Source organism: Miniopterus schreibersii (genome assembly GCF_964146895.1).
Source record: "Miniopterus schreibersii genome assembly, chromosome: 4".
Lineage (NCBI taxonomy): Eukaryota > Metazoa > Chordata > Mammalia > Chiroptera > Miniopteridae > Miniopterus > Miniopterus schreibersii.
In genome coordinates this window covers 101282785-101295014 of record NC_138105.1, presented here as the reverse complement: position 1 = coordinate 101295014, position 12230 = coordinate 101282785, and the positions used below count along the sequence as shown (strand labels likewise).

At 58.8% G+C, this 12230-nt stretch overlaps 1 protein-coding gene across 6 annotated transcripts in view; it reads right to left on the bottom strand.

Annotated features, from left to right (window-relative positions):
* Positions 1-12230, bottom strand: part of MAD1L1 (mitotic arrest deficient 1 like 1) — a 222584-nt gene that overhangs the window by 25269 nt on the left and 185085 nt on the right. For all 6 annotated transcript variants that reach the window (XM_081134495.1, XM_081134493.1, XM_081134496.1 and 3 more), the window contains one exon: positions 10637-10841. In XM_081134495.1, the coding sequence (XP_080990621.1) occupies positions 10637-10841 (205 nt within the window). The remainder of the gene's footprint in view (positions 1-10636; positions 10842-12230) is intronic.

Genomic DNA, 12230 nt, shown 5'->3' with positions numbered 1-12230 from the left:
AACGGCTCACTCCAGCAAACAGCTTGTCACCTTGCACAGAAATGGTCTGAAAAGACACCAGCAATTACGGCCCACCAGATTATGGGGTGGGAGAGTCCCAGGGTGACAGGCGGGCACCGATGTGACATCACACTCTCAGGAAGGCTCCCTCCCCCACTGCTGAGACAGAGAAGTCGAAGCTCCAAAGGACAGCTGTCCCTGAGCCCAATTGGGTGCCAGTCTCCCAGCCCCACTGGCTACTTCGGGTGTATCCCAGCTGAGCCTTGGTGGAAGCCACCACCTGCCCCTTACCTGGACCTCTAAAAAAATGTGGAGACAGGCCCAGAGGTCAGTGTCACCAGCCAGGGCGCAGGAGACTGCCCCAGGCCACCAGTGAGGGATGGGTCCCCCCAAGGCCACCGGGCAGTACCAGTACTGCTGGGAGGACCCGGCCCCTAGACACTGGGCCACCTTGGGTGGGAAAGCCTGGCCCCCTGACCAGCCCCTCTGATCTTCACACCACACTGGTGTATTGCTATTCAGTTCTGTTTGGTTGTTTACGGCCCTCCTTCCACAGGGCAGGGACTGGGCTATCCTGCCCACGGCTGGCCCATGTGGTAGGATCCAGTGACCTGTAACTCCTTCTCCGCTTAAGCTTCGCGCCGCCCTATGAAGTACCACTACCCTCATTTCCATGTCACGGACGGGGACACTGACGACCAGAGGGTCAGAGGCCAACTGCCTGAGGCACTGTCTGTGCACCTGCTGGAGCCAGACCTGCCAGGAGAGACGCACAGGACAGCTCTACCATGCCACACACCCCAAGACACACTCGGGGGACACCACTGCCGGGGCCTGCTTCCCGCACTGTCCTTCCGCAGAGATTCCTGAGAGCAGGGGAAGGTGCGCGGCCCAGGGGCGCTGGCTCAGGAGGGGCAGGGTGGGGAGCCCCCCAGGTGTGCCTGAGGAGGGCTGTGGGCCCTGGGCCCCCCGTGCGCAGTGACATCATTAATTTCTGGAAGGCAGGGGCTCCCAGAAACTGGACCCCCGTGCAGCGCCCTCAGAAGAGGGGGCCCTTTTCAGAGCTCGTCTTTTATTGACAGAGTCATTTCTGAGTCGATCCATCTGCTTTTCTGCAAGACGAGAGTTTTAACTCCTCTCCCCTCCTCTGAGACGGGCAGTCTATTAAAACTGCTAATGTGTGCAGCAGCCGCGGCCTGGACCTCGGTGACTTCTGCAGACGCAGCAGATGAAGGGCGGGGACCCGGCGGGTTCAGCAGCTGCAGTGGCGACTACAGGAGGCCTGGGAGGAGGGAAGGCTGAGGAGGGTCAGAGGGTCTGGGGGCGAGGGTGGGGTGGGGGGGCAGCCCTGAGGGGCCAGAGGGTAAAGATCATATCCAGGCAGACCCACGTCTGGGAAACAGCCTCCCTGGAGGGTGGGTGGGGAGGCGTGAATAAACTGAAGGGACCTGGCACACCCGTTGTGGCTGGGGAGAAAACTGACCCCGGGGACGCTCTCTGGGGTGCAAGCATGTCACCATCAAGGACAAACTGCAGGGAGGCCCTCAGCCCCTCTCTGGCCAGGACAGTGGCCTGGTGTCCTTGGCTCCATCCCAGAGCCACATGCCTCATTCCAGCTCATACGACTCCTTTCACAACTCACAGCGGCCCGGTGAGGCCCAGACTGACCGCACTAGACTCACACATGTGCCTGCCCTGCCCACTGTCACGGCTGAGCAAGGAGAGGGAGGGAGGAACCCCTGGGTGTCCTGTCCAGGCTGGTCCAGCTCCGGGACCTCCCATAGCAGGCCCATGGCGTGACCTTGACGTCCAGGGCCACAGCCTTCATCCCAGGCCTAGTCGTCTGGCCCCTCCTGTGCTCCCCAGGCTCCCTCCCCGAGTCCCAGTCTCCCTGTTAGGGTCAGAGGGAGGAAGTCATCTTTCCAGTCAGAGGCGAGTGAGCAGGACACAGACCAGGGTGGTGGTATCACCTCCTGATGCCAACCTGGGACTTGGCAGACGTTGAGTACCTCAGGGAGGCTGAGACGAGCCGGGTGGCCAGAGTCATCACAAGGGGCAGGGGGAGGTGTACAGATGCCACACTGCTGCTCAGAGGACGGGGCCAGGAGCCTGGGAGTGTGGCCGCCTCTAGAAGCCGGGAAGGCCAGGGAACAGGTTCTCCCAGAGCCCCTGGGAGAGGAGACTTGTCACAGCAGCTGCAGGAAGCCAACGTCAGCCCTCTGGAGTCCAGATGGAGCTCGCCCCAGTGAGCAGCAGCATTCGGTGAGCTGGGACAGCTGTGCAGCAACGACATGTCCACTAAGGCAGTGCCAAGCCATTCGGAGCAGTTTCACGGCCCCGAGTCCTCTGTGCTCACCTGTTCATTCCCTTCAAACCCCTGGTCCCCAATCTGTCACTGTGCCCACGGTTCTGCCTTTTCCAGAACGTCACAGAGTTGGAACCATACAGCACACAGGCTTCCAGACCGGCCGCCATCCCTCAGGCACATGCACCTGAAGCCCTCACGTCTGTCCATGGTGGACAGCTCCTTTCTTTCAGCACCGGCCATCCCGCCGGCTGGATGACCAGACTGTTTACCCATCACCGGCTGAAAGACGCCTCAGCCGCCTCCAAGCTTTGGTGGCTATGAAGACCGTTCCTGTGCACATCTGTGGGCAGGTGTTTTTGGGACTGTTTTCAAGCGGCTGGACCACAGGAGAAGAGAATGTCTCGCCTTCCGAGCGGCCGCGCCCTCGCCCTGCCACCAGCGAGGCAGGTCCCTGCTGCTGCTCATCCTCGCCAGGGCCCGGTGGGGCCAGTGCCTGGATCTTGGCCGTTCCGACTGGACCGCATGGTGTCTCGTCTTGGCGGTTCAGCTCTGACCACGCTCCTTCTGCAGCGCCTGAGAGGTACGCTGCAGAGAAGCACGCGACCCCGCAGACCCAGCTGCTCTCCGAATGGACGTCACCAGGGCTTCCTGTGCCGGCTGCCAGGGGTGCTGAGGCAGCTCAGTTTCTCCAAGAACATTGCCTCCCTGCAGCTGGTCCCCCCGCCGACGGCCCTGGCCAGGCTGCTCTCCCCACCCTGTCCCTAAAACAGGGAGAGAAAGGTTGGGGAGGGGGAGGAAGGTGCGGCCCCCGGATTGCATCAGCCTGGGCAGAGCCAAGGCCGGGCTGGGTGCAGGACATGGAAGTTGGGAGTCACAGCGGCAGGGCCACCTGGGCACTTGTGTACAAGGAGTAGGGCCGGCAGCAAGGAGGCCGAGGGGCAGGCTCGCCTCTTCCTCTGCCCCACCTGCCTGTAAACCCAGTGATTAAATTACACGGCTTCTTTACAGCCCCAATTAGACACCTAATTGATGGTGCTGCCCTTTATTACCTGACGCTGAGAATAAACAGCGTGCGGAGAGCAGCTGGGACACACAGTAATTAAAGTGCCCACTAGCTTCCAGCAAAGCCCAGTCTGGAAGCAGCTAAGGAGGGTGGGGCGCACTCCCCTGGCATGGCGCCTGTGAGACCTGTCGGGGGACACTTCCCATCGACTCCGGCACCTGCTAGCGGGCTGACCCCGAGGCTGCCGTCCTGCTGGAGCCACGGGGCTCTGCTGATCTCAGTGGTGGAGCTGGGGCAGCCTGAGAACACAGGGCCACCCTCTGTTCCTGCCCGGCCATCTGGGGCTCTGGAGAGGCTGCGGTCAGTGACGATGACCTCTGCTTTGGTGGCTGAGCAGCATGCTCCCGTGTGCCACTGAGCCCGCCCCTTCCACGATGCCCCTGCCCCAGGGCCTGGCTTCGCAGAGAGTCCTTACTTTTCAGATGGGGAAACTGAGGTTTACAGGGATGAGCCCTGCCCAGGCCACCAGTTGGCAAGTGATGAGCAGGACTTGTATCCAGGCCCTTGGACCCTCAGGCCCCCAGTGACTTCCGCTGAAGACAAGTAGCCATGAACTTCAGGGTGGGGGAGCCCACGCACCCTGGGACTCTGCCTGTGGAGCTGTGGGGTGCAGCGCCCGCCAGCAGAGAGGGCTCTGCCTAGACAGACAGGCTCCCGGCGGGTCCAAACCCTGGCTGATGAAACGGCAGCTCCACCATTACCACACCTGAGTGCACACCCCATGGCCTTGGGCAGGGTGATTAGCCAGCTGTCAGAGCTGAGGGGACTGAGGTCACACAAATGGACCACAGAGGAGAACCTTAGGAGCCCGAAGCTCACCGCCCAGGCCCTGAGGGTCCCGGAAGTCAGGGCAGCGGATGAGCAAGGGCCACACTCCCCTCCCCGGCTCAACAGGCCCTGCCCACCCGCTGGACCCGAAGTTCACTCACACAAACAAGATGACTTCATGAGTATGGGTCTGGCCCAGAGGCGGGGAGCCACACTCACACTCGCCCATCTGTCTGGTGCTGTGCAAAACCCCATAGCCCCCGGGGGAGGCCTCAGTAGGACCACACCCGAGACAGTGCCACAGAGCGGTCGCAGGGGGCCACACGCCTGTAGGACAGTGACACCGAAAGCGGAACGGAGGCAGAGCATCCTCGGGTGCAGGAGTTTGGGGAAGAGATCGACGGTCTCACTACAGCACCCACCCCAGCCTGCGTGGCTGACCACAGGCATCACTGAGAACCTGGGAAAAGCAGACTCTGGGGACTGTGGGGCACGGGGACTGCATGGACGCCTTCCCTGCTCCTGGAAGTAACGCAGAGGCCACCCCAGGAGCAGGGATGGCCCAGAGGCCAGCAGCATCGACAGGAAGGTGACTGGACCCTAGCCCTGGGGTTCACGGTGGCCTCGGGGGTGTGGGTGTGGGTGGGAGTATATTCTGGATCAAGGGCCTGCAGAGTGGCGCCACGTGTCCGGAGAAGGGGTTCTGCTACATAAGCCTGTGCCTGGGACCCCTCGTCCACCACAGGCCCATCTTCCCTCCCTCTCTCCAGACACCCAGACACGGGGAAGCTGAAACTTACCCAGCAAACAGTTTATATCTTTAGTGCAATATCAATTAAAAACCTTAATGGCCTTTTTTTGACCTTGGCAAAGTAATTCTAAAATTCATTTAGAATAGTGAATAGGTAAGAAAACCTTTAAGTAAAAAACCCCACAAAAGGTAATGTCTGCTCTACCAGGGAGTAAAACATTTTAAAGTTAAAATCACTAAAAATATAGTACAGACACATGAAATAAAAACCAGACAACAGGAGCACAGGCCCAGCTATGTGGTAAAGGTAAGGACACGTCACATGGTAAATCACGGGCCAGGAAGGGTGGTCTGATCAGTGCCACCAGGGTGGCTGGTTTGGGTCTGGGAGATGGTTGATGTGCACTTGACCATGAGCCAATATCAGAATATGTTCCAAATAGACTAAATCTTTAAATAGTAAAAAAAACTTTAAAAAGCCAAGAAATCCCAAGGAAAATAGGAGAATTATTAATTAAATCACTAAAGAACTTCCTAAACTTAAAAGTAATATAATTAATAGATGTGATGGCAAAAAAACCTAGAACTTTCTAGAAAAAGTAACCACGAGGAAAGCAAATGACTGTTCCTCCCGCTTCTGCACAAGCCGGGAGGAGAGAGTGGAGCACAGGGCGGGCGAGACGCTGAGGAGGAATCTCAATATTCTTCCAGTCAGTAATCAGGAAGGTACACACTGGGATAAGGCACCATTTTACTTAAAATTTAAAAATTATGCAGTAAAATGGGCATTTCTGGTGCCCAGGCTGTGAGGTCTGGCACAGGCGTGAGAGGCACCTCCATCCCCACGCAGGGCAGCTCCGCACCGAGCGGCCTCTGCCAGGCGCCCGGCCCCACCCTGCCCGCTGCTCTGTCCTCTGACCTGCGCGGTGGCCCACCCACAAAGCCCTACACGTGAGCCTGGGGCTGACGCCCGTCTCCCAGGAGAGCTGGGTGCACGGGTGGGCGGTTACGTCCACGCCGAGGAGCATCCTGGAGGGCGCGCGTTTGCTTTCCGCCCTTAATGGGCACTGGCTGCTAGTTCTCGGTGACCGAGCGATGCTGCTCGGACGGTCCGTCCGCACCGGGGAGGGTGGAAACGCGAGCGCAGCCCTGTGTTCGCTGAGGGCGCCGAGTAACCGGAGAGGCGGAGGCCAGCCGGCTGCAGAGGGACAGGCCGCAGGCGGCTGAGGAGCCTCGGGCAGCAGCGCTGACTCCAACGTGGGAGCACCGCGAACCCGTCCCCCCGTTCCCCCCCTCCTTTGACTTCCTGCCTCAACGCCTCGTAGTTTTCTGGACACAGACCTCCTGTTAGATTTATACCCAGGATTTTAATTTTGGGGAGACAAATAGAAATGGTACTGTGCTTTTAATTTCAGGGTCCACGTACTTGTTGCTGGTATGTAAAAGGTAATATACATGCACATTACATACATACGTGCACTCACGTGTCATAGAAAGCGAGTTCAGCAAGGTTGCAGGAGACAAGATCAATGCAGAAAAATCAATGCTGAACTCTATTAGTGTCTGCTTTAACACCTGGGGTGTTCTATATAATAACCACATCCCCTCCTTTCCAAGCCGTGTGCCTGTTCTCTCCTGCTGCCTGAGGGGGACTCCAGTGTGTTTAATCAGGGCTGATGGGGGCGCACCTTGTCTCAGTCCAGTCGGGCTGCTATGACAAAACAGCACAGTTCTGGAGCCTGGGCGTATGAGATCAAGGAGCCAGCAGTCGGGGTGTCTGGTGAGGACCCTCTTCCTGGTTCAGACAGTTGTGTCCCCACATGGCTGGGGGTGAGGGAGCTCAGTGGCCCCTTTTGGAAGGGCTCTGATAACATTCATAGGCTCCACCTCATGGCCCCATCACCTCCCAAAGGCCCCACCTCCTAACAGCATCTCCTCAGGGGTTAGGTTTCAACACATGAGTTTGGGGGACACACATGTTCAGTCCATTACACCTGTAATTATTAAAAACAGTTCACAACCTAATCTACCGGCCCCAATGGTTCACTAGGGAATTCTGCAGAACACTGTGCACTTGTCCAGAGAACAGGAGAGGAAGGCAGGCTCTCCCACGCACATATCACGCTCACACCCAAACCAGGCCAGGGCCGAACAAGGCAACTACGACCAACACGAGCAAAGACAGGTCACCGAGAAATACTAGCAGTGAAGTCAGCCAGGTACAGGATGAACCCCACAACCAAGGGGGCTGCTGGGAATGCAAGGCTGGCTCAATGTTTAGCATTTTCACAAATAACCGTCAGGGCGACAGTCTAGGAAAACCACCCAATATTCCTGCTGCTTAGTCCAGTCGGGCTGCGCGTGATCACATCAGTTGAAGGAGAAAAAGCATCTGACAGCCCAGCAGCCAGCATGGCCCACACTCTGCACAGCTAAGAACAGAAAGGAACTCGCCGAACTTGACGAAGCTGCCGCACCTGCACTGCGGACCGCTGCTCCCCCGAGGCCAGGACGGGAAACGGCCGCTCCCCGACCCCCGCTGAACCCCAGACTGTAGCCCCGGCCGGACAAGAAGGCAGGAATGTGAAATACAAGGCACCGGCGTTCAAGGGATGAACACAGTCCCTGCTCACAGATGCCACCATTACCAAGGACAACAACGAACAACAAAGCCCTCCCAGGACTAGTGAGTTCAGCAAGGTCCCAGGGGACGAGACCAGTGCAAAAAACAGTCGCTTTTCTATACACACAGGCACTTACAATGACTCCAGAGAAACACCAAGTGTCCCTCTAACAAAACACACAGGGTGTGTGCTCAAAGTCACAAGATGCTGACGAAAGAAGAGAAAACCTAAATCTGCAGGGAGGCGGCCGCGTTTGGACTGGAAGGCGCATCACGGGAGCTCACAACTCGCCTCACACTCACCTACAGGTGGGACGGAATTCCCAGAGAGGTCATGGCCGCATTCTGTAGAAACAGACAGGCTGACTCTAACATGTATACGAACGGCAGCAGACCTAGAATCGCCAAAACGATTCTGAGAAGGAAGCAGAGCTGGCAGGACGCTGCGACCGGCTTTAAGACGTGCTATTGAGCCACAGCACCCAGACCGCGTGGTGCTGGCGAGGGAACAGACTCGGGCGCAGAGGCAGACCCACTCTAACCGGTCAACTGGTTTAGGAAGGACCAAGGTCACTGATGACAGTCTTTGCAACAAGGGATGTTGGGACCACTGGACATTCATGTGGAAAACCCAAGATGCAAAGAAAGTGCCTCGACGTAAATCTCACATCATATGCAAAAAATAAGTCAAAGTGGACGACAGACTTAAATACAAAACTAATACGCTTCTAGTAGAAAACAAAACACACACATGTTGAGCTGGGGTTAGGCAGAGCTCTCAGCTCTGACTCCTATAAAAGAGCCTGGCCTTGGCCCCTCCCTGTCCACCCTGCGAGGAGGAGGAAGAGGAGGAGCTGGGGAGTGCGAGGCAGGGCTCCTCCTTCCTGCAGGCTGGGGAAGGCGGGCAGGGCTCTTACCCTCTCTTCCGGAGACACCTTGGCATCAGCTGTGCCCACAGTCAGGGCTCAAAGTTGTCCCCAAAGGCTCAAAGTTGTCCGAGGCCAGCTCCTGAGGTAAGCACGGCCCCATCTAAGTGTGACACCTATCTCTAAACCCTGGGCAGCCAGACCAGGTGGCCACTGCACACCCCGGCTGCATCACCAGATACCAGACATGCCACGTGGAGCCTCAGCGTCCTCACACAGGACCCATGGCTGGAACCTTCCTTCCTCCCGAGAGAGTGCCAGCCTCGGAAGGCCGGCTCCAGCAAGGGCTTCCAGACCCTCCCGCTGTGCCATGCTGGAGTAGGTGTGGCCCAGCACCAGGCCCTCCAGGGGCATTCTCCTCCCAGGGCAGAGCAGGTGGGATGCAGAGGAGAGCTGGGCGCCCCACCACCCTCTCTTCCGGAGACACCTTGGCATCAGCTGTGCCCACAGTCAGGCAGTGACAAATTCAATCACCTTCAAAGTGTCGCTCTGGCAAGATTAGACTATTTTAATATTAATGCATCACCTAATTAAACACAAGTAATCATCTCTGGCCCAGCCTGGATAAGGCAGGGGAGCCATGCGAAGAGCCAGGAGGCAGCTGGGGGAGGCTGAGGTTTCAGGTTCCTGCCAACTCAGGGGCCGAGCCCTTGGAAAGGGCGGTGTAGCAGTTCCTTTGTCAAAGAGCCAGAAAAACCTCACGACGAGCTTTTCCTGCCTCACGTGAGTGCGCAGGTAGGGAGGGTAGTGGCCGCCCTCATTCTGTCCCTGATGCCCAGAGCGGTCCCAGCATGCTGGCGTGGAGCCTGGCTGCACTGTCCTCCTGCTCAGCACAGCCACTGTCCTTGGGAGGCGGCATCATCTGTGCTCACCCTCCATCCCACCACCCGCTTCTGCTCCACGCCCTGTGTGCAGCGACGGCACCCTGTGTGAACTGGTCAGGGAACTGGCCTCGTTTCCAATGGCCCACTGTGTCTGTTCCCGCATCATCCCTGCCCCTCAGCCAGGGGCCCGGCCACAGCAAGCCCAGCTGCTCCCCGCAACACCTGTCCGCATGATGAGGGGGCTGGGGTGGCAGGGCAGGCTGGCCTTGGAGTTCAGAGCGGAGGGGAACAGTGGCTGAGTGGTGGGGCATTTGCTGGCAGCTAGAAGCTGGAGCCCTACCCTCCAGGTTGGGTCTCTGGACTCTGGAGAACCCAGTCAAGGGCCAACAGTGCCAAGGCTTCTGCAACCAGGGGAGGTCACAGGTCACAGCCCAGGAACCTGGTCCCCACGGCTGGAGCCAGGTGCACTAGAGACAGACGGAGCCCCGCTGAGGGCCCTGCTGACAGCTCAGAGCTGTGCAAGGTAGGAGCAAACACACCACCCCGCAGAGGCCAGCACCGCCTCGCACACTCAGCCTCAGCGACACCAGTGATTTGCTCACAATGGCAGGCCACTGCCACCTGTCCACCCACATGCTTAAGGGCCATCAGCGTGGCACCTGGCCATCCCAACAAACTCCCTCCAGGGCCATGGCTGCTGGGACCCTCCTCCCAGGCCACCCTGAGCCGAGTAGACCAAGCGCCGGGCACCCTCCAACAGCAGAGAGAGGCTGCAGGAACCCCTCTGGCCCCCTGGTTCCCATGGGCGCACTGTGTATGGTGACTCTGGGAAACCTGGGACCTCAAGGGGTCCCTTCCTTCACGCTGATGGACATAATTTCCTCTGTGCTCTGAATGAATGTTCTGAGGGCAGGACCTGGTGACAGTAAAACCCTCTGTGGCCTGGGGACAGACTCCTGCAGTCATAGACCTGGAGGTGATGAGGGCTCCAGAGACCACTGCCTGACTCAGAGCAGCGCCTGGGGGAACACATGGGGGAAAGCGCTGCTGTGGCCTCTGCGCTGTGGCCGGGGCCTGTGAGAGCACTCAGGCCAGTGGAAGACACCGGTTTCCAAGGAGTATTGACTACTGGTGACTCAAGGGCACATGTAAGCTGATAACTGGTATCAACTTGTTCTGGGGTCTGAGGAGACTGGGCCAGGGGCTTCTCCACTGTGGACTGAGTTACTTTCTGTGGCTCTGCAGGCCTGGCTACCGGACCTTCTGTCCAGCCCCTCCCGCAGCCTGGCTGCCCACATAGGACAGACTGATGGACAGACAGACGGACACCTGAGCCGCCCCCGTGGCCATCAAGGCGAGGGGCGGAAGCCTACCTGCCACCTCCTTGGACGAGGGCAGGCACGTGGCCTCCAGGTCGGCAGGCACAGGGCCGCCCCTCTCCAGGGCGCACACCAGCTTCCGCAGCCTCTCGCACTCCTCCTGCAGCCGCATCTGGTCCTGGCGGCGGCTCTGCTGTGCCTCGCTGGCCGGGTTCATGCTCATGTGCAGCACCTTGGTCTTGCTCTGGTCATAGTCGCCCTGTAGGATACAGGGCGGGAGTCAGTGCAGTGTCAGGACAGAGGAAATGGACTGGAAGAGCGGGGTGCTTTCAATGCCCCAACGCTGGGCGTGGGTCAGGGCCCTCTCCTGGCAGACACAGCGCTGGCTGACTCAGCCCTCCTCCAGCCATGTGTGTGGCCCCATCGGTGAGCCACGGAGCCATCACGCACCTCCGTGTGTAGCAAGGAATGAGTGGGGAGACGTGAAGACGAAGCCTGCGCCCACACCCCTGGAACAGTGTGGACACTCGGGATCTGAGGCCCTTCTCTCAGTTCTAACCGCCAGGTGTGACAGAGGCCGTGGTGGGCATCTTTCCAACACTCTATTGCAAACTGTCCAGTGACTGGAGCTCCTGCTGGCCTGCAGGCTGCCCTGGCAGGCCTCTCATCGGCCCCAGTTCACTATCTTTAAGAGTAGGGCCTGTGGATTAAAAACACAACCAGCCACAGGAGACGGAAGACACTGCCACGTTCCCCTCTCCCTCACACGCAGGCCGAGTGACCCCTTGGGTGACCGTGACGCGCTGGTCCCACTTGCAAACCAAGCTGCTGTTCCTCAGTTTCCCCTACTGCGCCTGGTCTGCCGGGATCCCACACCCTCCCGTCCGGTCTCCTCAGGCTCCCCGGGCTGCGGCAGTGTCTGAGGCTGCCCTCATTTCCCATGACCTTGAGAGTGAAGCGCAGCTGCTCAGGGCGTCGGGAGAATGTCCCTCTAACTGGATCTGTCTGGTGCTCTTGCCCTGACTGCCTGGGTTGTGAGGAGACCCCACAGGGGCAGAGCCTCCTCCCAGCACCACAGGAGGACGCAGCTCTGGACAGGGTGCTGCCCCGTGCGGGACACAGACGGAGTGGGGCTGTGCTCCCCCGAGGGCAGCGTCCACACTACCAGCCGGAATTCTAACAGGAGATGCGTCTCCCTCCCCGCCAAGCTGTCTGTTCGGTCCCTTACTGACGTTAGAATTGAGGACAGACGTTTAGTTTACACTCTGGTTTATAAATCAATAGGACTCATCTTACTGCTCTGGCCACCAGTTCTTTCCGTTGGCTCCTGTGTCCCAGCAGGGCCACCTGTGGTCCATGTTTGGAGCACTTCCTGACTGGCACTAGAAGATGCTCTAGACCCGTCCTGTGTGTCTCCAGTCCCAGTCCCCCAGCTGGCCTTTTCTGCATGGGACCCAGTCTCTAGGTCAGTGTGGTGCATGTGAACTCCGGGCACCTGTGCATCGGCAGGCCCCCTGTGACACGTCTGAGCCTGCACATGAACACACAGATGGGGCCACCTTGGGACAAAAGGCCAGGCAGAGAGAGGCCCGGTTCTTCTGCCACCAATGGGTCCAGCCCAGCAGGTCCACATGCCAAAAGCTGCACC